This window comes from Eptesicus fuscus, chromosome 8 (genome assembly GCF_027574615.1).
Source record: "Eptesicus fuscus isolate TK198812 chromosome 8, DD_ASM_mEF_20220401, whole genome shotgun sequence".
Taxonomy (NCBI): domain Eukaryota; kingdom Metazoa; phylum Chordata; class Mammalia; order Chiroptera; family Vespertilionidae; genus Eptesicus; species Eptesicus fuscus.
Window position 1 is genome coordinate 42628753 of NC_072480.1, and position 26963 is coordinate 42655715.

General features: G+C 39.0%; 1 protein-coding gene across 1 annotated transcript in view; it reads right to left on the reverse strand.

Moving 5' to 3' along the window:
* Window positions 1-26963, reverse strand: part of KLF12 (KLF transcription factor 12) — a 455468-nt gene that overhangs the window by 297087 nt on the left and 131418 nt on the right. The window contains exon 2 of the mRNA XM_054719850.1: window positions 8042-8106. Within this exon, the coding sequence (XP_054575825.1) occupies window positions 8042-8074 (33 nt within the window). The 5' untranslated portion in view covers window positions 8075-8106. The remainder of the gene's footprint in view (window positions 1-8041; window positions 8107-26963) is intronic.

The following is a 26963-nucleotide window of genomic DNA, read 5'->3' on the forward strand; positions in this document are numbered from 1 at the left end:
CCCTGATTGGCTGGTGGGCGTGGCTTAGGCGTAGCGAAGGTGCGGTCAATTTGCATATTACTCTATTATTAGGTAGGGGAGATATATTATATATATATATATATATATATATATAATATATCTCCCCTACCTAATAATGGACAAATATGCAAATTGACTATACCTTCGCTATGCCCATGATTGGCCAGGAGGCGCGGGGGGGCGGGACTCGGGGTGGCCGATTGGGCCCGGGTGACGCTGAGCTCGCATTGCCAGCGGCGGCGCGAGCTCAGCGTCTGCGCCATGGCTGTGCTGTGGCACAGAAGGGGCCGGGGCCTCTGGGGCAGCGAGCTCATGTCCCGCCGCGGACCATCAAAAGCAGGGGAGCTGGGTGCCTGGTGCACCAGTGGACAGGCACCCAGCTCCCCCGTGATCAAAAGCGAAAGCATGTAGGGGACCCTACACGTGCATGATTTAATCATGCACTGGGCCTCTAGTGAGTTATCAGCTGTTAGAGTGTGTATATATACATTTTTGGCACACCCTATATATACAAATACTGGCCTGAGCAGCAAATTCTCCTAAAACCAAACTAACTACAGGCAGTCCTCGGGTTACATTGGCGATCCATTCCTACGGCATGATATAATGTGATTTTCGCCGTAAGTCGGAACCCACCTACATAAGCACCTACATCACTCACATGGAGCACATACACAGCAGTAATGAAGTGAAACAGTAAAAAAAAAAAAATTAAAAGATAACAATCCCTGACCTTTACTTGTGGTAAATAAATAATAAAAAACATAAAGCACATATGTACATACGTCAAAATGACGGAACTATTGTTTATATAAATACTGTAAATGGGAGATGATGATGTAACCACAAAACGAAGTACGTCGAGTCCGACGTAACCCAAGGACTGCCTGTACATTCAAAATACCATTAAACATGGCTTAAAATAATAAAAATGGCCATTTTAATGAGTGCTTAGTAACTTCCAGGCAACAGCAAAATTCTATAGCATTATCTTTTTCACTTAATCTTCACAACAACTTCATGGAGTGGGCATGATAATTAGCATCACCATCATCCCCACGTGGCAGAGTGACAATGAGATGCAGAAGCCAGAGGAAGCCCTGGGAAAGCCAGGACTGAAGCCAGGAGGCCTGAGGAGAGAGTGCCGCTCTTAAACAGTGTAGTACACTGACTACTCTCCATGGGTCCCTTAAATGCACCTAAAATATTAGTTATTTTAAATGGCAATGTAAAGGCATTCTCATACCCCTGCTTTAAAAACTCAACTTATACCTGTCAACGCCTGAGAACTCTAGAGCATCGTCAAGGGGATCTGCTAGAAATGGCAGAAGGAAGGGGGACAGGAGCCTTTGTCTCAGCGGCTGTGCCGTACAATGGAAACAGAGGGAAACTCTGGGAGAGACACCTTTATTGAGGGAGTATTTGAAATAAGCACAAATCAAAGATTTGGACTCATCTAGCTCATACCCAAACTGTCTGTGCCCCTGCCCACAGTACTACCTGCAATGTTAGAATCTACTGGCCCCCTTCACAGAGCGGTAACAATCAGAGAGAGGCCACGAGGGAACTGTGCAAAAAGCAGAAAATATCAAAAGCAAGAGAGAAATGTAAGCAAAAGCCAGTGAAGAACAAACATCCCAGAGAAAATCACCCAAAGAAACAGATGAAGAACTGAGACAAATAGCACTTTATAGACTCAAAAAAGAATTAGAAACAAAGGGGTCTTTCTTTAAAAAATTAAAAAAATAAAAGTTCAAGGAAGAAGTACAAGGGTTCAAATGATATAATACAAGATAACTGAAACATGGAAAATAAGCTGACAGAGCTATAAATACTACAGAGATAAAAAGCCACTTAAGCAAGTACAAAATAATAAATAATTTGACTGAGAACCTAGTAAGAAAAAATGTTTAATGGAAAAGCACAGTAAGAAAAATAAAAAGTTAAAGGGGAAGATCACAGATATGGAAAACCAACGAGAAACATTATACATATTTTCAGTGTTATTAAAGTAGAAAGCAAAACAAACCGAAAATATTTTTTCATTATAATTTTAAAAACTGAAGACATAAAAACAGACTCTACTTCTCAGACGTCAGTGGCAGAAGCCAAGAAAAACCAATATAGATGATAAAAAACAGACAAAAATCGATATATTTACTGAAATTCTAGTTTACTAAAAATAGTCCATGGATATCTGCCCAAAAAGCAACACAAGAACACATGAAAGATCAGGTGGCATCAGCCTTCACAAGAACACAGATGCTAGATGACAGTAAGGCCTTGTTTTCATATTTCTGAGAAAAATAAGAATGAAGATGAAATAGCTCTCATAATTATGACTAACAATCAGAAATAATGAATAACCTCAATTTTGAAAAGGTAATAAAACAAGAAGAGAGAAAGGTAGTTAGAAAGAAATACCATCAATTTTCCATCTTTCTTAGCAAAAAGTCAAAAGATGTTGTTGAAAGTTAAATTCTGTCTAAACAGAATTGCCAGAACTCAAAAAGTGTCTTCCCTCCCCTGCCCCGCCCCCGCCGCTTAACTCTTAAGTAACAGCATCACTTAGGTGACAGGACATCAGCTAGAAATTAATAAATTGTTCATTTTAAATTCAGTTTCTATTTCTTCCATTATATTGGAAGCAAAGTGAAAAAATAACTCTTCTTTGGAAATACAAAGTGTATATATACACTCCTATTTTTGTAAACTGCCTCTATTTACTTGAATGTATTCACACAGAGATGCTGTAAATAATGTTCACCCATGTTGATAGGTGTGAGGTAGGGAGACAATAGGGCTGTGCCTGCTTTAATGTTTGTAAAATGAGCAATGCATCATCTTTTCAAATAATGAAGCCATTATTCTACTTCAATAATTGCATAATCTTTCTCACTCCCTGTATATCATTTTGTTCTAATTTCCCAGATCAGAGAAATGAGGGACCCAAAGGGGAAGGGACTTGACAGAAGAGTGACCTAATCGAGGACGATATAGTAATAAGTATGTGATGTGCCTATTGAATTCATGTCATTACCCAATCTACTGATTTGGCTCAATAAGAGGAAGAACTTGTACTATAATTATATGTGCCTGGAAATAGGATGAACTGCTTCACACTGTAGGAAATTCCAAAGAGTACTCAAACTAATGCTAAAGCAGCCGACTCTTGTAGAAGGCCACCACACACCAAGCACGTGTCAGTCAGTGAACTTTGAGTGCGCTTCCAATTCTGAAAATGCTTGACTTTCTGCTGTAAAGTCATCCAAAAATGTCGTGAATCTGTCACAGGCTGTAAAAATAATAGCATCAATACCCCACACAGCTTTAGAATTCTACAACTTTAAATTGTTTCCACAAATATGTCGTATTTTCTTTTACCCCCATAACAACTCTAGAAATAGGTAGGACAGGTGTTATTCATTCTACCTTGCAATTTGGAAGATAAAATTCAGAAAGAAGTCACTGGTCCAAGATCATACAGAGAGAATTGCAGAGCCATGGGTGGACTGTTTTTGATTCCATGCTTACGGCCTAGGCAGCTACTACATATAAACGTTTGCTGACAACGTTTCATTTCCGCCAACAGGGCTTTCTGAGCAACTACATCTACTCAGTTCTAAATGGAAAGAAGGCTGAGTGGCTGCTATTACAATCTTTCTATCCTGTGTGAAGAGCTGGAACTTCATGGAAAAGACATGTAAAGTAACCACATTCTATGTGTCTATCACTGCATCATAATAAAACAAACATTTTTATTTCGTAAGGAACTAAAGCTTTCTCAGAAAGGTTTGCTATTGTCCTCTTCTGAGATTTTAAACACAAGAAGTAGAAGTCACCCATTGCTACGCCGAATGGTTTAAGCAGCTGTTCATCAGAGGTAGCCCACAGCAGAAGTTTTCATGTGAGCTCTGATAAGCTGGACAAATGTATGTGTGTGTGCATGTTTTGGACACCTGCTCTAAGCCAGCTGCTAAGAAGCACCTGGTAAGCACAGTGCAGCGACTGAAAGGCAAGAGGAGTCCATAGAGTCACCTCATTTACAAGGACAGCAGCTGCTAAAATGCATTTAAGAGCATGGAGAAAGGACTTCATGCAGATATTTGGGAGCAAAAAATAATGGATATCTGGAAGCTTTTTAGAATTTATTTGATGTTTTTTAACAGGGATAACTTCAAGTGCAATGAAATTGAGTAAAAGAAAAAATTAAAAATTGAATACAAGAAATAACATATATATATATATATATATATATATATATATATATATATGAAACATCCTCTCTAATAATAGACAAATATGCAAATTGACCATACCTCCGACACACCCACAAGTCACGCCCACCATCCAATCAGAGCGAGTATGCAAATTAACCCAAACCAAGATGGCTACAGCCACAGAGAGCAAGGTTCGTAGGTAACAGAGGAAGCCAAGCTTTCCGCCTGCCCTAGCCAGGCCTAAGCCTCCACTCAAGCTACAAAGTTTCAATTATAGAAGGTAAATAAATTCAAACAAATGGCGGCAGAATGGAGCTTGAGAGAGCAGGCCAGGGTTTCCGCCGACAACAGGGGAAGCAAAGCTTTCCACACACCCTGGCCGGGCCCACCCGCTTAAGGCAACAAAGTTTCAATTATAACCCCAATAGAAATGGCTGCCGGCCGGCCTCGGAGGGAGCCCCAGGCTTGGCTCCACTCCAGGCTACAAAGTTTCAGTTGTAGAAGGAAAATAAATTCCAGATATCAGGGCCTCCGCTTGCATTGCCAGGGGGCGTGGCCAGCCTGCAAACAACCACAGGCCCCTCGCTCAGACCGCCCCACACCCCTAGGGGACCCCCACCTGATCCGGGACGCCCTTCAGGGCAAACCAGCTGCCCCCCACCCCTCTATCAGGCCTCTATCCTATCTAATAAAAGAGTACTATGCAGATTGATCATCACTGCAACACACAATATAGCTGCCCCCATGTGGTCAAAGATCCTGCCCCCATGTGGACACAAGATGGCCACCACAAGATGGCCAGCAGGAGAGGGCAGTTGGGAGGCACCCGGCCTGCAAGGGAGGGCAGTTGGAGGTGATCAACCCTGCAGGAGAGGGCCGTTAGGGGTGACCAGGCCGACAGAAGAGGGAAGTTGGGGGAAAACAGGCTGGCAGGGGACCAGTTAGGCATCAATCAGGCTGGCAGCAGAGTGGTTTAGGGGGTGATCAGGCTGGCAGGCAGAAGCGGTTAGGGGCAATCAGGAAGGCAGGAAGGCAAGCAGTTGGGAGCCAGCAGTCCTGGATTGTGAGAGGGATGTCCCATAGGATCGGGCCTAAACGGGCAGACATCCCTCGAGGGGTCCCATATTGGAGAGGGTACAGGCTGGGCTGAGGGAAAACCCCCCTCTGTGCACGAATTTCGTGCACTGGGCCTCTAGTATATATATATATATATTAAAGGAAAGGATAGATGAAGACTGCTCCTGGAAGTAAGACTTGTTATAGCCACAAAAGATATTTTACAAATGCTGTTTAGGCTGTTAATTTTAAAATCCAAGCACGAAGGCACAGTATGATATTCTGTGACCCTTGGCAAGATTTTATCACCACTGGCAAACAGGAGGAAATGTAAAAAATAATTTTATGAGCCATATTCAAATTTCTTTTCAATTATGCAGACAGTGGCAATGTTGCTTCCACTGCTGAGATTTTTTAAACTTCATCTTAATAACGAACTCGCCAATACAGGCAGTCCTCGGGTTACATCGGACTCGACGTACGTCATTTCATGGTTACATTGCCATCTCCCATTTATTTATTTTTTTAAAAGTTCCGTCATTTCGATGTATGTACATATGTGTTTTATGTTTTTTTATTATCTACTATATTTACCACAAGTAAAGGTCAGGAATTGTTATCTTTCTTTTAATTTTTTTTACCGTTTCCCTTCATTACTGCTGTGTATGTGCTCCACGTGAATGACATAGGTGCTCATGTAGGTGGGTTCTGACTTACCGCAAAAATCGCGTTAGGTCACGCAATAGGAACGGATCTCCGATGTAACCTGAGGACCTACTGTATATTCGAAATATTTAGAAGAAATAAATTTTCAAATTCTGCAATTTCCCCCCAGAATCAGACTTTGTTAAAACTAACAGCATGAGATTCAAGCCGGCTTAAAAACAAGCATCAAATGCACTCTGTTCTAAGGCATCTATAACTGAAAATATGGATGGATCAAAAATATGAAAAACAGCAATAGAAAAAAATAATTCATTGAGAAAAACATATTCAGTGAAATACTCACTGCTCCTTCCTCTATAAAGACTTATGAACTCAAGAATTATAGCTATGAGGCACAATCATTTAGAATGAACCACATATAGTATATTATAGTCAATCATGATAAAATTTTCAGAGTTCATCCTCAGGGAAAGTAGTCACACAATGATTCTCTTTGCCATCATCTTTAGTTATCATAAAATTAGTTACAGAACAATGACACTGTCAAAATGCATAAACTTACAAAGCTAACACTAACCCATTCAAACAAAAATTTAATAACAATTGAACATAAACATAAAGTAATATTATATCAACATCGTACATAAGTTAAGGGATAAATACATTTTACACGATAATGAGTGAAGAAGGTTTTCATATTTACATAGGGATGAGACAGGAAAATGTAAATTTACTACCTTGGCCCTATAGTGCTAAGGAGTATGTGAAATTGTTTCTTTACTTTGGAAATGAAATTCAATGGTGTGAGACATCGAGTTAGCTGGACCCCAGCTCATAAGAGCCAATTGTTAAATTTTAAGGACACTTGCAGGCTGGTTGTTAAACCTTTGAAATCAGCCGTAGTGGGAGTTTTATACCATGGTAACTGACAAATGCTACAGCTCTAGTCTCCCAACCCCAGCCCCTATGGATGGTTCACTAGCACAGCGATAATCTGCATACAAATGCACAATACAACTAATTCTCACAAAGTGTGCCCACCTAGCAACAAGGTCATGAAAGAGAACATTACTATTACACCCAGAAGTCTCCCTTGTATCACCTCTGCATCAATACTCCCTCTAGAGTCTGAAACTTGTCCAGACACAAGCATATATCAGAAAGGAGCAATGTTAGCAATGAGGAAGGAGGAAAGAGGAAGGCAATTTCACGTGAAAGATATAACCTGGAAAACCATTTGTAAGTAACTGTGAAAGTAGGCTCCCAGAGAAAGCATAGCATGGCATACATTTATTTAAAAGTAGCATGAGAAGCTGGGGAAAGGAAAATACGAAATTTTAAATGCTGTGCAGCTATATGAAGAGTTATGAGGCACACGCATGTGTACAGGTCCTGTTCAGTGTATAAACCTTATGAAATAAAGGTGGTTTAACGTACTGTAACAGTGTTACCTATGATTAGTATACTAAAATCAGTATGTAGTACAAGAAAAGCTCAAATAACTACCACAAAGAAGTGATAGGCAGCATTTGATTCCTGTTGGTATTTGTAGGATTTTTCCTCCTCTAATTCATCCTAGTACATGCCTGTGAGAAGCCAAAGTTACAATCCTTTCAGAATCATCCTACTCCGAAAGGAAGCCAAGACCATGGATAAAAGAGGACAGCATTTGACAGAAATCGCACACCATATGGTGTTGGTATTAGGATTATGTTTGTAGGAACTGATATATATTAAACAAAATCTGGCTACTCTTTTTTGTCTTTGCCCCCGTGATCAGTTTTATCACCTGGTTTACCATTTCCTCCTATCCATCTAAAAGTTGATTCTTAAAACACCAACTTAAGTTCTGAAAACTGAAGATAGGTAGACTTGTACAAAAACAGTTTGCCTCCTCATACATTTATTTATATTTAAGGCATTAAAAATAAAAATTACACTCTACAGATAGATGCGCGTGTCTAAATATTGACCTCTGTCTCATATTCAGACAAAGAAGTGCTCTAATGAAAACATCTGCCCAAAAGTCACGTTCAAAATAGGATTTTCACTGCAATTATACAGTTTGACCAACCAACCTTTATTGTTTTCCTCTTCATATGGATACTCATTCATCCATTTGTTTCTAGAGTCACATTGGATCCTGCAAGAAAAGCACACAAAAAACAAACAATGAGGAAAAGTTCCACATGTTGATAACACACTTCCATTGGAGGAAAACAAAATCCAATCTGAAATCCTTTAAGTTCTTTATTAGTGGAGTGACATAAACATAATAGCTGAGGAATATGTTTTCTTCCGTTGCTTGATTTTTGCTTGCTCTTCAGCAGCCATGTAAAGGGCAAAATGGAGAAACGAGGGAAGAAAGGCAGAAACACCAGTTATGACACTGAGAAAGATCCTGGACACAAGATAATGAAAATCTGGAGAAAGATCAGGGAGGGAAGAAGGAAAAAGAAAGGGATGCAACAGAGAGAGAAGCCTGAGAAGCAACTGGTAGGAAGCAGTTTAAAAGCAAATCTAATATATGGAAGAGAATTCACAAATACTCCAACTGGAGCACTTGGCTCCAATAGTCTTAGCAACTAAGAGGTTTTTCAATCATGCTGGTTTTCAGGGGAAATGTGTTTGTTTGTTTTTTCCTCTTTACTGATGATACAAATGTGCAGAATAATTAATATGATACGTTTTTATGGCTCCATGTAGGCCAATACTCAAGCAATTTTTAAAAACTGATCTAAGTTAATAAATGTCACCTCTTACAAATTAAAAAAAATATAAAGTAAACATTTATATGGTCAAAAGCTTCCAAATCCCAAGGACCATTTGGAACTTCCCAAATATAATTAAATATTGCTGGATTGGAGAGTTCTAATTAAAATGGACCATTTGCCCCATGTGGATATATCTTGAAAGTCTTCCTATTTGTTTTGTGTGTTTTTTCTCAACATTATGTAACTTGCTTCAGAATTTCCATTTCATGAGGCAAATTTTCTTTGGCATTCACTTAAGCCAGCTTATTAGATGCAATTGACATTCTTTTTTTCTTCCATTTAGAACTACATTCAAGAAGGGACACGCCTAGAGTCCTCAGACATTCTGTGCCAATGTCCGTACTGCAGCACTGGGCCAGGTTTCCTTTGCATGCGTTTCATACATTTGGACAAAAAGAAAGAGTTCACTCACTCATAAAGCCATACCCTAAAGGAAATATACTAGAATTCACAAGTTCTATGAGTGTAGCCGGTAAGGGGAACTGGCCTTTAATTTTATCCCAGTTTTAAATAAATAAATGAATATATATATATACATATACATACACACCACACATATATACACACATATATATACACATAATATATGCATATATATACACATACATATATATTCCTGACTCTGTCTGCTTCTGTCTCTCTCTCTTATATATGTCTCTTATGTCTCAGAAACATACATCCCAATGCATACTCTAGCTTTTACTACTATTAGAAACGTTACTAAGAAAATCAATCCTATATATTAAAAGGCTAATATGCAAATTGTCCCCTCAACCGGAAGTTAGACCAGGAGTTCAACCAGTAGTTCAACCAGGGGGTGGGGCCAGCCCCCTATCGCCCCACCCCCACCCCAACCGGGGGCAAGGCTGGCCTGCCAACCTCCTGCATCCCCTCCTCCTGGCCAGCCAGGCCCATTTGGTCCTGATTGGGGCGGGCCGGCCAGACCCCATCCATGCATGAATTCGTGCACCGGGCCTCTAGTATAATATAAATGTAATATTTTAATACTAAGTGGCAGACTAAAAATATTCTCTTGAAATTTAGAGTATAAGTCTTCTATTTTACATTATGAAGCCATAATATGGAATCCATTGAAAGAATTTAAAAGTCATTTAAACCACCATGTTCTTATCAAACACATATTGTCCTTCCTAGTCTTCAAAATATATCCAAATCAATCAGTTCCAACTTCTTAACAGAATGTACCAGTACTTCAAAACTGGCTTCAATCTTACATTCTGGCTCCTTATATCTCAAAATGTGGTTGTGTAATTTTTTTCCACATTTTAAAACACCATGAGCATTTTCACATGAGCCAATTTATTAATGCTTAATCCAAAATTTATAATACCCCATTGTAGGGATACATAATACTCCATTGTCTAATAGGTTATGATCTGTTGCTCTTATTGACAACAACTAAACACCCTTCTATGTAAATCTTGTGTACACCAGAGCCTCTGTTAGCCTGGATGACCCTTCGTGCAACTAGAAAGGATGCCCTTTCTAGAATGACCCTAATCAGAATGCGGGGACTAGGGATTAGAGCCCAGTGTGAATTCTCACTACCCCTCAACCCCAGCCAGTCAGCCTACACTTAGGGGCTCTAGCCTGCACCATTATTTCCTTAGAACATAATTATATTATTACCGGATCAAAATAAGATGAATTTTTTTCAGGCCGTCAAAAAATATCACCAAATTTCTTTTTTAAACAGACTATACCAATTTATATCCCCACCAGGAAAAGAAACACTGCTATTAACACAGTGAGGTTCCCACGTTTATTTCCCAATACACAGCACAGGGCCTAACAAAATTCAGGGATCGATAAATATTTGTCAAAAGAGTGAAGCTAATAATGAAAAATGAAAGAAAAATAAAATAAAGAAAACTCCCTTTTATATCAATTGTGGATATTTCTTACTCCCAAGTAACTATAGCCTTAATTATGTAATCTGTCTTTTTTTTTTTTTTTACAATTAATCTGCAGACTAAAATAAACATGACACACATAACACAATATCACACATTTCACAGCATTTGGGGATTTACAAAGTAACCTAATTGATAGCATTTGTTTTGAAAGCAGTTCTCTGAGTTGAACACATGAACTATTTTAAGAACCATTTGACAGAGATGATCAGAGGTTAATTTTGTACTCAAGGTACTAAGTTACATGATGCCAGGGTCCATATAAATCCCCTTAGTCCCAAATCTTAATGCACAGCTCTTTGTGGGTTAACTAAAATGTACACCTCTGTGTGTTTTAAACCTGCCGAAAGCCTGGTACAACGCTCACTATTGTTTTCCATTTATTTCCAGCATCTCTGAGAGCACTCAAGTTCATCTCTGCCTCTGCTCCCATCCTGCACCCCTACACTTTAAGTAGCTCCAATGACAGTAAATGAAGACACAGTTCAAAGTTGAAAAGAACTGCCCTAGCCTCACGTCCTCATCCACCGGCTGTGTAATCTTAAGCAACGCGTTCACCCTCTCTGAGGCCCCATTTCCTTCCCCACAGCAGCAGCCCTGGCCAATGCAGCTCGGAAAACAGAGCGTCTGCCCACACACCAAAGAGTCACAGGTTCGATTCCAGGTCAAGGGCATGTACCTGGGTTGCAGGTTCTATCTTTGACCCAGGTCAGGGTGGGTGCAGGCAGTAACCAATAGATGTGTCTCTCTCTTACATTGATCTCTCTCTCTCTCTCTCCCCCTTACTCTCTCTAAAAATCAATGGGGAAAATATCCTCGAGTGAGGATTAACAACAACAAAATAATACCTGTTTTTTCTACCCCATCTACCCTAATTGGAGTAATTCTATACAACAGCCTATGCTGCCATACCTGAGAATAACCACTCTTCAGTCAACAGCCCAGGGTTTAAACAGGAAAAAGAATTCCCTAAATTAAGACCACAAGACAGACAGATGAATCTCTAATTTTATTCATGCTAAGTAAGGGGCCTTTGTGTTGTTCCTCAAATGCACATCAAAAGCAGGCCATGATATATAATAGGAAAATGGCACATTTCCACTATCAGTTAATATCTCATCAATTTCCTAATTAAAAGATTCCTTAGCGCTGCCAAATAGGCTTGTGAAATTATCCAGTAAATCTTCCCAAAGCACAGAAGTTTTAAAGGTCACTGTCCTCATCAAAAACTCATCGCAAATGGTTTTGGTCCTCCCTTTTCCTGGCTTCAGAAATAATTCTCCATTGTCAGGTGAAGAAAAGCAAAGGGTTGGTCACTTATTTCTATATGAAAAACATGACAACTAAGAAAAAAATAAATTATTACATATTGAAAAAGAATTTCAGATGTACTTTTAAGCAAAATTATTACTGCCTAGAACCACTGATAGGTATTCATGTTTTAGTGGGAAGTCTGGAGAAATTCTAGTTACACCTGTTTCTCTTTAATAGCTACAAGCAATAGAGGATGATTTTCTAAATTCTTCACTCTCTAACTGTTGTGTTTTTGTTTTTTTTTTCCTTTAAAATTGCCACCCATGGTCAGCCAGCTTCCTTTAGAATTTAAAGAGTTCCCCGGACAACAGAAATGACCTTGGCCAGGATGAAAGTGGATGCTCCCCACTTGAATGAATAAGGAGTTACTTTGGAATAATTATCTCAGAGTACAAGCACTATATTACCCTGTAGTAACAGGGCGCTGGCTCTTTATCACATCCTAAATGATCTATTCTCAATCTTTAAAGGTTAGTGTTTAATACATTCCAAATACTTCAGGACCCAAAGTTCACTAGTTGCTAGTTCCTCCGAGAATCCCTTTATGCATCTTCAAAGAGAGAAGGAGAAGCAGCACATTGTAAAGGTGTTTATAGACACCTGACTAGTCAGGGTATTCCACGCTCTGCACAAAGGTAATTTAGTTGCTCTGTTTCGAGTAAATTGAATTCTGGTGCTGATGCAGCAACTCCATTCGGAATTCTGTCTTCTAGAGTCAGCTGTACAAATCACTGCTTCATTAGCTGTGATCTTGTGTTTTCAAACACCGATTTTTAAAAAGTCAAGTAATAAAGTTGTATATACACATTCATTTCAGTTACTATAATTTTTAAAGGCGATTAGGGAACTCAACAGGCACTTAAGTCTGAGATATTATATAACAGATCCATGTTGGCCTTACTCTGTATCAAGGTCTTTGATACATAAGTTGCCTTTTTTTTATGCAAAGTTATTTCTGTTTATCTGTCATGGTGAGTTATCTTGGGAACTAAAGGTAGTTGAAGGTTAATCTAAGTATTTCTGGAGATAAATGTAAATCTAAGTACCATGTTTTTATACCTGTTTTGACTTAAATGAAACGGCACAAAGCACTAAGCTTGTTGCTAGGTGACAGGTGACACTATTGTACCACTTCTGAACTTGTACAGCATGAGACATCTATCTTACTGCTGAGGAGACACACAGATTTCCATGGCACACACATCATCTTCTGTAGAAAAGCAAAATAGTGTTCAAATATTTTTTAGTATAGGCCATAGTAGATAGCAAATCATGTTGATAAGAATATCTGATTTTAGATACGCCTCTCACAATAAACAGAAAAAAATACTTCCTTATTTTATGTTTTGGAGTACAGAAAATAATATTCTAAGTAACATCTACATATTAGTATAAAATACATATAATCTCATGATTCACAATTACTGGTTAAAGAATGATAATTCTTAAGAATGTTCAAACTTTTAATAGACATCACTTTAATTACGGTAGGTAGTGTGCAGAGAGAAAGCATCTATAATAATAAAAGGGTAATATGCTAATTAGACTGGAAGTCCTTCAGGATGAAGCCAGGGCCGGAGGGAAGCCCGGGTCCCGGGTGCCAGAGGGAAGCTGGTGCCAGTAGTGGGGGAAGGAAGGCCTACTCTTGCACAATTTCATGCATTAGGCCTCTAGTTATTTTTATAATAAGTAATCCAATTTCCATTAGATTTATTGACACAATACCATTATAGTAGAGATCTGATGGATTAAAAGAAAAAAACACAAAAAAATTCAATGCAGACTACAACATGAACATATTTAGTAATGAAATACCAACTTGGTAGCATTACCCCTTTTCCTTGAATAAAAACCCAGGAACACAGTTTCATACCCCTCCTTTGACTTATCAGGCAATCCAGATGACAAGAAAATGTCAAGAACACTTTTATACCCAGAACTTCGGGATATCCCATGAATGAATGACATGCTCCTCTCAACATGAGAAGGCTAAAAAGATTCAGGCATGCCCTAGGCAGTGTTGCTCAGTGGTTACAGTGTTGGCCCACGCACCAAAGGGTTGTGGGTTTGATTTCCAGTCAAGGGCACATACCTGAGTTGCAAGTTTGATTCCTGGCACTGGTTGGGGCATGCGCGGGAGGCAATCAATTGATGTCTCTCTCACATCTTTCTCTCTCTCTCTCCCTCTCCCCGCCCCCCCGATCCCTTCTACTCTCTATAAAAAAAAAATAAATAAATATATAAATAAAAATAATCAAACAAAAACAAAAATATCATCTAGTGGTAAGGGTTAATAAAAAACAACAACAAAAATCCAGCATGAACACCAGGCAGAATGAACATTAGCTTTAACAATTGAAGGTAATGTGACTTGGGGAAAGTTGTTTAATTTTTACATGCCCCTCTTCCTCTTTCTTAAAATGATATAATAAAAAAATCTGGAGGGCAGGGCCTAGGAATATTGAAAAGCAGAATGTATACGATGTACATATCAGACTATCTGGCACATATTAGGTATTCAACAAATGTCAGTCCTATTCCTACTCCCTACATTTATATCATTTATAAAACTACACACACACACACACACACACACACACACACACACACACACACTGATTTACATACATTTATATCCAATGTCCAGATTCCTTTCCACTTAAACTTCACTGAGAACTCAGAACAAGCAATGACCTACTCTTGCCCAAGGCACACTTCCTCAATGCCTCCTCTATCAATGATTGCCATGTTTCTCACAGGAAGATCCTCGCAGATCATAGCATCTCCCCTCACTAGAATCAACATAGTATCTACAATTCCTCCATTAAGAGAATTCAATGATGAAATAGTTCATAGGAACAGGAGAAAGGGAATTCTGAGGTCATTAAGAAACCCAATTGAATAATTTCCTTGGAATCATATAAATCAATTGAAAAGTCTCCATTTATTAAATTGTTTTTCCCATTTCCAGTTTTATGTTTCCCTGAAAATATGCTTCAACCCAAGAAACCCTTCACTATGAAAAAAAAAGCAGACAATAACATACAGGGAGCAAACTTCAAGGTCCCATTTGGAGGAAGGTTTGCCCAGAAGCTTGAGAAATCATTTAAGAACAGAATTCACTGACTTAAACAGCCCATTTTCAAAGGATGGAGTTAAAGCAAAAACATACTGACATGGAAATTACTCTTTTAATCTGTTTTCAGCTCCCATTACACTCTATTATTCAATGCAGAGAACAAATGAACCTCTAAAAGAAAGGAACCATAGCAAATGAGTTAAACATTTCTTTTACATATACTGTGCTCAATATCATGGTTTGAAATGTAATTTATGCTATGCTTATATTCAAGTATAATTGCCATTTTATCAGGACTGCATAGTAAAAAACCTGATTTGTGTTGCAAAGGACTAACAAAATGATTAAATTCTGTCTTCATATGTCTAATTTATGTGATATAAATTGCAACACAAATACATATGAACATGTGCAATCTGTACTTCCACATAAAACTTCATATATAACTACATTCTGCCCAAAGTAACTTGGTCACATGCAAGTTCGAATTCCCATAAGAAGAACATTGATATCCTTCTCTTAATCCTCTCTGTCAGGACGTGTTTTAAACCATCATCATAAAACTAGAGGCCTGATGCACAAAATTCGTGCAAGGGGCTTGGCCCTCGCAGCCCCGGCTTCATCCGGAAGGTCATCCGGCTGTCCGGTCTAATTAGCATATTACACTTCTATTATTACAGATGTTAAAAATCTTTGGATATTTTTTAACATATTTTTTATTGATTTCAGAGCAGAAGGGAAAGAGAGATAGAAACATCAATGATGAGAGAGAATCACTGACTGCTGCCCCCTGCATGTCCCCTACTGAGGGGGGATCAAGTCTGCAACCCGGACATGTGCCCTTGGCCGGAATCGAACCTGGGACCCTTTAGTCCGCAGGCCAACGTTCTATCCACTGAGCCAAATCAGCTAGGGATCTTTGGATTTTTTTAAGAATCTGGTGGGAGAGAGGGACTAATAGAGTGCTTAGCTATGTACTGATCTCCATTCCACTCCCTAGCACTCTATCCTATACTAGAGGCCGGGTGCACGAAATTCGTGCACTGGGGGGGCGGGTGTCCCTCAGCCCCCTTGGGGGATGTCCAAACAGGGATTAGGCCTAAACCAGCAGTTGGACATCCCTCTCACAATCAGGGACTGCTGGCTCCCAACTGCTCTCCTGCCTGCCAGCCTGATCACCCCCTAACCACTCCCCTGCCAGCCTGATCAATGCCTAACTGCTCCCCTGCTGGCCCAATTGCCCCCAACTGCCCTACCCTGCCAGCCCAGTCGCCCCTATCTGCCCTCCCCTGCTGGCCTGGTCGCCCCCAACTGCCATCTTGTGACCACATGGGGGTGGCCATCTTGTGTGAGGGCATGACAGTCAATTTGCATATTGCCTATTTATTACATAGGAGGATAATAAAAGCTTAATATGCAAATTGTCCCCTCAACCAAAGCTCGGCCAGGGGGCAGGGCTAGCCCTCCAACTGCCTGAAGCCCCTCCTCCTGGCCAGCCCTGCCCCTGATTGGCCCCCCTACCCCATTGGGGGTGGGGCCAGCCAGCCAACCTCCCATGTCCCCTCCCCACAACCATCCCAGCCCGGATATAGCCCCGATTGGGCCAGGATGGCAGGACCCCACCCATGCAAACATTCGTGCACCAGGCCTTTAGTGTAAGTATAATATGGTTGTGTGGTTTATACACAGACAAGCGAAGAACTGGAAATAAAATCATGATAAGCATATATTTGGCACCAATTAAAAATGCCTACTTTACACAGTAGAATTTCTCTACTACTTCACTTCAATGGGTGCTATCAGAACACAGCTAGGTATATATTATGGGGTAATTACTAATTTTATACACTACGGATCTATGACATATTCAAGAAAAATAATTTGCCTTATTTATTATGCAGCATACATAGTTGGCTTGCCTATTAATTGTTGCCATGTTTAGCTTGCCAAAGCTAAGCTGGATAAATCCCATTCAAATGCATAATAAACAGTTTGCTTCGGAAGTAAATTCATTTCTAGTCCATCATAACAATAGTTGATTAAAATATGTTGCTCTTATCCAGTTTTGAATTAATTCATGTGAAATAAAACAAATATTTATTAAATTGTGGGGAAACATTCCATCAAACTGTAAAACCTGAGTAGAAAAACAAATGGCACACACTTAATTACAGTTGACATTTAAATGAAATTTGCATCATCAAAATAGTTAACAATAATTAGAAAATATCAGACTTAATGTATTTTTAGGATACTTTTATATTCAATCTCTTCACACATCTGAACCAAAAAAAATTTTAGCACAGGCAGATTTTAAAATATAACTTGAAAGGCAGATCAAAGAACTGAGTAGATTTGTTTTACTCACAGTTTAACATAGTGATACCTAAACAAAAGAGTTTACTTGATATTTTAAATGAATATCTTACGGGTTACTGAGTGCCTTACTGAATAATAGTTTTGACCAGTTGAACTCATCAATCTAGTTTGTGCTTTCAGACATCACAATCATTGTCCTACATAACTCATAATCTGGTCCACAACAGATAGCTGGCTGTCATAATAAATATATAATCAATTAGTATTTCTCAATAATGAGTAAATTAGTAGACTGCTAAATGAACTGTATGACCATATGCATCTCTCATAACTAAATAATACCAGAAAATCAAAATACTATTTCTTTAGAATAACAAATGTTATACTAAATTGATTATTGTTTATAAGGGTGGAAAAACATTTAAAAACTGAAAAATACCAAAAAACAAAATTGGAGGTCAACTCAAATAGAATCCTTGCAATTGCTAGCAGGTGATGAAGGTCCACTGATTTACAATAGTGTATTTATTATACGGTACATAGTCCACTATTAATTCATCCATGAATTGCCAATTTGCCAAGAACTGAGGATATTAAATCACATATGCCACAGTATCTGATTTCAAGGAGCTCAGAGACAACAAAGTATAAATAAACTAGAGACAAGTATAAATAAGCTAGAGGCCCGGTGCACGAAGTTTGTGCACTCAGCGGGGGGGTCCCTCAGCCCGGCCTGCACCATCTTATAGTCCGGGAGCCCTTGGGGGATGTCGGACTGACGGCTTAGGCCCACTCGCCATGCTGCCATGCTGCCACAGAGGCGGGAAAGGCTCCCGTCACTACCGCTGAACTCGCCAGCCATGAGTCTGGCTTCTGGCTGAGTGGCGCTCTCCCTGTGGGAGTGCACTGACCACCCGGGGACAGCTCCTGCATTGAGCGTCTGCCCCCTGGTGGTCAGTGCGTGTCATAGCGACTGGTCATTCCCCCATATGATCAATTTTCATATTAGCTTTTCATTCTATAGGATAACTACAACAATAATAATTACCATTCACTGAATGTTTACCACATGTTTAACATTGACTAGGGCTTTTACATATATTATCTAATAAATTCATGTAAAAAACATAGCTATTCCAATGACCTAGTATTAACAGCCACAGTTAACAATAAAAAAAACTGTGATAAAAGTCCACATTCTCCAACCCATATTAAGCTGACATTCCTAATAAGTCATAGGAGCTCTTTTGAAAGAACAAAGCATAGTGGAAAGTTGAGGAAACCCACAGAGGCTTCACAGAGGAGGTGACACAAAGCTCAGTCTTGAAAAGCAGGGAAGAGAAGACATTTCAGGGAATGGGATACATTAGGAATTAGTACATTAAAATCTGATCTGAGAACATTCATACATATATGTACAGTCATACCAATATATAGATGTGCATATAGCACAAATATGAATAATTTACTGAACAAATGTGTACATTTGTCTTGCAATGTAAATGAATTTATATTACTATATAAGTTAAATCAAGAATGTTAAAATATGACTTCAAAAAGCTAATTCTATGAAAATATGACTTTAAAAGACCTTTCTCATGAACTGCATTATGTTCCATAATTTAAGATTATTTCTAACATCTCTAATGGTCATAGATTAAATATTTTAAAATAGTTATTATTCAAACCTGAATCACTGAAACTACTCGCACAGAGAGCATGTACATGCCACGCACGCATGCACACACACACACACACACAAACCTACATGCATTCACACACATACACACACAGCCAAGCATCGGTGGAAAAACTGACCAGTAAGAAATTCCTGAGTGTATGTAACTAAGTTAACATGAGTAAATTTATCTGTTTTAAAATACTCCAGAAAATGCAAATGACTTTGAAAAATAATAGTGTAGCAGCCGATGAGTATAAAAAGCATTTTAAAAAATAACGTCAAAACAATAATTAGTCAACTACAGGCTTAGATACCTACTTGGAGACATGCATGAAACTAAAATACTAAAATCAGGATTAGTACTATAAATAAATAGTATATTCATTAATCTCTATTCTAATTTTTAAGAAACATTCACAAGTAAAATAACTATCAAATAATTGTCAGGAGTAAGCTAAGGAATGTATTTTTACATTTTAATTTAAATACAGTATTGATAAAAAAAAAACACCTGATTTTAAAAGGGCAGTCCTTTAAATTCTCTAAATATATTCTTGAAGGTGACTAAATACATCTTGGGAGATACAGCAAGCGAAAGCTGCTGGCCAAAGAACTGAATTCAAATTGTTCTCTGAGTAGAGTGGTGTCAATTCTCAGCAGAAGCAGAAGAAGAGGAGGAGGAGTAATGTGGTTATAGCACCAGCATACACAGACTTACAGTTCCTGGTTCTCACTGTTAACTACCCTACTTTGTATATTCCTCAAAACCTGTGAGGTACATAGTATTAATCTTCTCTTTTTACAGACATGGAAACACAGATTATCCAAATTATAGGGTGGTGTCCAGTACATGCATGAGTCACTTTAAAGTTAGTTATCACCCATGGAACAATCCATTATCAAGATGGGGCTATAGGAGCCACTCTTGGTCAGAGGAGGATAAGCAACTTAAAACACATCTAATACTCCAACTCTCTTGAATAATTCTTTAGACCAAGCATGTCAAACTCGCGGCCGGCCGGCGGGCTGCATGCCTCGTAAACCCGCCGACCAGGAGTTTTTGACATGCTCACTTTAGACCTTGCAGCAGTTTTGAAACAAGAAAATTATCTTATGCATTTTTTTGGAGTTTTTTATTGTCCTTAGCAATACTGAATTCTTGTAGCTGGCCACTAAACACTATTTGCTTGGTGAGGTTCGTGTCACAGTATATGGAGAAAGAAATATGGTCATCCATCCTTTACTGCAATGCTGCCATTAACTACTGTGTGGCCACTGGGAAATGCGCGAACCTGTCTGGGCCTCAGCTTCTGCACCCATAAAATTATGGGGTTGAAAGATCTTCAAACTTCTTCCATTTACAAAGTTGTGGATCCTACAAATCCTACATTTTTTAAAAAACGCATAGCTCTGCAAGGTGTTTGCTATGAAGTAGGATGAATTAATATGGGTTAACAGAGTCTGAGTTCTAATTCTGAATTAGTGAGCTCAGGAAATCTAACCAAACTTCTCATTCCTAGTGGCTCCTAACCTGCTTTGGGTAGGAATACAATGGATAACTAATATCTCAATTGTAACTTAGCACGCCACACACACACACACACACACACACACACACACACACACACACACACCCTGCACCCTGAAGAGAAATCCTTGGGAGATAAAAAGGGGACCCTGGGGTGAAATATTTTCACTACTTCCAAAGCTGAGCCTGTGGACACACCAGTAGCTGAGCGACCCTGTGGAGGTGGCCTTGGGGAATTCTGAAGGTGAACAGGGAGGGTTTCTCTTCTGAGCACAGTTCCATAAAGCACTGCATTCTAACAGAGTTTATCTGTGACTGTAAATAATTCCTTTCCCAACAGCTTTACCACAGTCCCTTGGAATGCTTAGAAATGTATCTGCCACTGTGTCTTGTGTAATTTAAAGGAGTATATTTTTTATAATGGTATCTCAGCAGTAAAAATACAATCCATAAATCAGGTATGTGCCAAGCAGGGTGGCAGGTACTTCACACACATTATCTTAGGTAATCCTCAGTGTGAAGAGGAGATAATAACCTCCACTTTACAAGTAAAGAAATAGTTTGATGGCTGTTGAACTGCAGCCAGGATTTAAACACACTCTGATTCCAAAGTCTATACCTTTTTCTTCATGTCATAGGGCCTCTCACTGGAGCTTCTGAGCTGGGAGCTCAATGGCAGTGCTATGCCAGAACAAATTTCTGCAGTTACAGATGTGGCCAGGTTTCAGGAGTGCCACCAAGCACTGAAAGGGCACAGGTCATCACGGTAGCAGTCACTCTGTATGTCCGTCCTAACAGCCACTGAAGAGACCAGTGTTCTCCTTCTCAATTCTGACCAGAAGCCAGTGATGGTCTGCGTCTTGCTAGAGCTACTGTGTGGGCACATTTCTCCACAGACATTCTGTGGACTGAAGGGGTCTAAATTCAACAAAGTGTATGAGTTCTTGTTTGCCAGTAATTTTGTTTTTGATGCAGATTTTCTCAGAGATACAAGAAGATTTCCACATACCCCAAGAAGTCCCAGGAGCCTCAGAAGTTACTTGAAAGTAACCCCCCTCCCTCCTTTTGTAATGCCATGAACATTAATTGTAGAGTTCATCAGAGGCAGCTGTGCTTCCTTAAATTACATTATTCAGCTCCAGAAGCTAAATGAGATTTAACATTCTACAGGCCTGAATTCAAATCTCAGCTTTTCTCTTTGCAAGTTATATGGCCATGACCTAGTCATAATGTCTCTAAAATTTAGTTTTCCAAAATCTGCAAAAAAGGCTAAAATTAATGCCTATCTTTAAGAATGTTTGTCATGTCTGGAGAATCAAGAAACACAATTTGAAGACGACAATCAATAAAAATAGTAGTTATTAAATTATTACTTTTCTTATTGATAACTACTAACCTGGTTTTAACACACAGAACTAAACAATACTAATAGGCCACAGAATTTGCTGGAGCCCAAAGGAGATCAGAAACAAACAAACAAAAAACCCACACATGAACCTCTCTGGGTATCCTAAATTATTAAATATTAGGAGCCCAGCGCGCAAAATCGTGCGGCCCTGCCCACCCACCCGCTGTTCTGCCTTGACTCCCGAACCTCTCCACGCAGAACGCCAGGGTGCCTGGCCCAGCCCCCGACCCCTCTGGCCTACTCTGGCTGCTTCAAGCCCCGCCCTCAGTCCCTGGAGTCTCCTCTGGCTGGTCCTGCCTTCTCCGGGCGCCTCCCCGCTTCCAACCAGTCTCCGGAGCAATGCTGTGATTGGTCGTTACACATTACAGCATCCCAACCATTAGCATATTAGCTCTTTATTATTATGATTGCTCTTTAAGAAAAGAGAAATAGTTACTAAAGGCAAACAGATTTCCAGAAAACATATTCACTTGTCATAGTCTCCTTTTACAGAGAAAGAAGTGTAACAGAAGATGGGTTTATACTTTTTCATAGTAATATGAACCAAATAAACTAAAATCTGCAGAGGTAAAGATCATTCTGAGCCCTAGCCAGTTTGGCTTAGTGGATAGAGCATCAGCCTATGGATTGAAGGCTCCTGGGTTAAAATACGGTCAAGGGCATGTACCTTGGTTGCAGGCTTGACCCCTGGCTCGGCTTTGGGTTCATGTGGGAGGCAACCAATCAATGTGTCTATCTCATTTCAGTGTTTCTCTCTCTCTGTCTCTCCTCCGTCCCACTCTCTCTGAAAATTATTGGAAAAATATCCTGGAGTGGGGATTAACAACAACAACAAAATCATTCTGAAAATCCATCACCTAGAATTCCTGTTTATGGAGATTATTTGGCTCTATTTTTAAAAATTCAATTACTTAATATCACATCTATTCCAGAATTAGTCAGACTTTTATTTTAAATAACTTCTACAATCTCTCTTTTATTGCCTCTTTAATATCATCAGTCTTATCCCCTCAATAATTATTAGGGAGTCCACACTTTGATTTCTTTTACTATGAAGTTTAATCACTCATTCACTGAGTCAACAAGTGCTTACCCTTCCTCCTTCCTCCTCTTTCCGACTAAGTGCCTAGTAGAGTTAAAAATAAAGGAGGACACTCCAGGTTTCAGAAAACAGAGATTTCAGCACACTAAAAAAAAATTACCATGGACGTATGCATTGGAACAGTATAAAATCTCTGCTCTCAGTACTGAGCAGACTAAAGGCCAAGAACCACTAGTAGCTTCTCCAGGTGCCATCTGTCAGGTGTCCACTGAGCATGTAAAATGTGGCCTGTTCAAATTAAGTTGTTCCGCAAGTGTGAAATACACACCAGATTTTGAAGACCTTTTACCAATAAAAAAAAATTCACTTATCATTTTATATTGATTACATGTTAAATAAGTAATATTTTGTGTATACTGGGTTAAATAATACATGATTTAATCACTTTGGGACCTCTAAAGTTACTTAAGCTGCTTGCATTATATTTCAACTGAACAGTAGGTCAAGGTCCCACATTTCAAAGCCTTGTACAGCACATTGGGAATTTTCCTGGCCTCTAATTGCACTTTATATAGACCTTAATGACATGTCTACTTTGTCCACTAAACTCCCTGAAGATATGTTTTCTTGTTTAATCTAGCATTTAATGTATCCGGATGTAAATGCATCACAACATGCACTGTTAATTGAGCACACTCTTTAGTTCCTTGGAGCTATAATTATACAGAATGTACTTGAGGCTTGCAGGTACCTGATTTTTATCTCCCTAGATTATCAATCTTTTAGTTCTTTGAAAACTCTGCAAAGTGATCTCAAAAGTATTGTGTGTGCCTTCCAAAAGCACAGTCATTCACGCACAGACATGCCTGAACTCGTGTCAAGGGCTTTCCATAATCCTCATAACCTATTAAAACTTAAAGATTCCCAGAGGACCAAAAATGTAACTTAACATTCACTGTTATGTCCTGAAGCACAGCTGTATTTAAATGGATAACATAAAATGTAGCCTATTCTACATCACATATCCACTCCGTTGCTGATGGGAATTGCATTAGACAATACATACATCATTAAACTAAACACGGCCAGTATATTATGTTACGGCACCATTTGGAAACCCAGGCCAACCAGGCTTCCTAAATTTCTTTTTTTTTCTCCTCCTAAATTTCTAAATGTCAAACCTACTGATAATAGCATTTTCATCTATCCTGTGTCTTACTGTTATGCATTGTGTTTCTCCTCAGGCATTCTTCTGAATAAATATATTTGATTAACAAAGTTTATAATTTTCATACTATATAAAAGCAGTGAAAGAATTCACTGTACATTTAAGGAATTTTCAACTCTTTTTTAAATAAGCAGTAGTACCTAAAAAATAATCACATGTTATATCATACATTAACTCCCATTTTTTTATGGGTTTACTTGAAAAGACAATACTTTCAATTATGTGATCTCTACCAAATATCCCCACCCTGCTTGGTACCAGTTAGCACTTTGTAAACAAGAATGCTGCCAGTCTGGGATATACCCCTATCAGGCAACATAAGCAGGGCTATGCTCAAGAGACATTGGTTTGCTGACAAATTAAAACCTTTCACATCAGAGAGAAGATGTACCTGGTTAACGGGCACTTGGATTTAATTCTTCTAAGTCTGAAGAAAGCCTTTAAGAGTTGACAGTTCTCCATATGCCAGGCCATGTACATCATTACCAAAAGGCTAATTCAGTGCTTCCCAACCTTAACCACATCATCCTCAAATGTCTGAGGATATCAGTACTATCTCAGCACAGTTATTATCAACCCACAGCAAACCAGTGGAGAAGCTCTGGGCCCATTAACTTAGGGAGCTACAAATCTAAATGCTAACAGGAGCCAGGAGGTTGAAAAGAGCCCTGTCAAAATAAGACTGAAGGGACAGGGACAATGATTGCCTTCTCTCAGAGGGCCAGTGCTACTAGGCATCTGACAACAGATGCCCTGTAATTCTATTCAAGTGAAATGAAGAATCTGTGCTCATTTATGGAATCTCCTAATTTTTAAAAGATTGGCTATACTGCTATCCTGAATTTAAAAAGAAAAAACACAATAACAACAAAAAACATCCACACATCCGCCAGTTCATGTTATGTGTTGGACATTCAGACTGAAAATATCTAGGAGGACAAGGAAATTACAAACTAGAGAGGCACTAAATTTATCTGGGCCCTTTCAAAGGTGTGCCAGGAGGAACATAAATTCACACAATAAAGCATGGTGCCGCCCTAGCCGGTTTGGCTAGGTGGATGGAGTGTCAGCCTGCGGACTGAAGGGTCCCAGGTTCGATTCCAGTCAAGGGCACATGCCTGGTTGTGGGCTCGATCCCCAGTGGGGTGCGTGCAGGAGGCAGCCAATCAATTATTCTCTCTCATCATTGATGTTTCTATCTCTCTCCCTCTTCCTTCCTCTCTGAAATAAATAAAAATATATTTTTTAAAAATTTTTTAAAAAGCATGGTGCTTCTCATGGATGCATAAATTTTACATGCAGTTTTCTGAGAAATTAAAACAAACAGTAGGTTATGAATACAGTTCAAAGATCACAGGATTTAGCCCCGACCAAGACAGCTCAGTTGCTTAGAGCACTGTCCCGATATGCCAAGGTTGCAGGTTTCATCCCTGATCAGGGTACATATAACAATCAACCAATGAATGCATAAATGGGTAGAACAAAGCTATGTCTCTCTCTCTTTCTCCTCACTCTCTCTCTCTAATCAATAAACAAATATTTATTTTAAAAATCCACAGGATTTAAAGTTAAACAAGGGGGTAAGAAAGCATTCATCAGGCTGCTTTCAACCACACAGCTGGAATTGGTATCCTTTTCTGAGAAAAAGTGTGACAACTAAGCTACTGGGCATCCCTCAGACGGGACAAAAGAACCTCTTAAACTGGCTCTGAATGAAATAAGATTTACAATGATTCTCCCATAGTTTGGAATTCTTATCAGCTCTGGGCCACGTAGATTGCCAATTCAAATATAATTTGCATTGTCAAAATGTTCTAGAGGGCTCCTGGACCATGGCATTTCTGCAGTGTAGGCCTGTCAGCCCAGTGGATATAGGGCACCCCACTAACACAACAATAGATATGCCCATTCTACACCAATAAACAGTTTTCTTCCTGTGTTCTGCGTTTGTTTACTGTTAATGAATAAAACATTAAAATTGCTATTTGGAATATAAAGCACTGTGGTTCTTGCAAATGATAAAGTTATGCTGGCTATAGTTTAGGGAGGAACTAAGGCTGTTATTTATAGAATAAAATTCATTATCACTACTCAAATATTGAACAAGAATAGTTTGTGTTGAAAGATAAAATTGCCACAGGGGACTATTGATATATAAAATATGGCTGGAGAGATATGGGATGCATATTAAAATTTATATACCGAAAAGGAAAAATGTATTTAACAGGTATATTTAATATTCCAGCAGCATCAACTAGAATTGTAAAAGTTATGTTTGCTGACATTTCAATTATAGCCTTCCATTTTCAGTGCCTTCAGTTCAGTCCAGAAATTGTCTACAGGCCCCAAAGTAATGTACTTTACAAGGTCTCTGTCTGCACATTATTATTATTATTATTATTATTATTATTGGTTAGTGTCATTCAGCACCTTGAAACTTTTGAGGAAAAAGAACAAAAGCAAATTTGGATGTTTTGCCCTCACAGAACCATGAAATTTTGAAATGAATATAGTAGGGATTTAAGACAACATTTTTCCAAGTGAAGCATGAATGGTGAGAGTTTGCCATGGTAGTTAAATAATAAATGGTGGAGTCAGGAATCAAACCCAAGGATTTTAATGCCACAGCCCATGCTCTTAACTACTATAGTTTATTGCCTTTTCATTATCATAAGGAGATAGAAGTATTATGT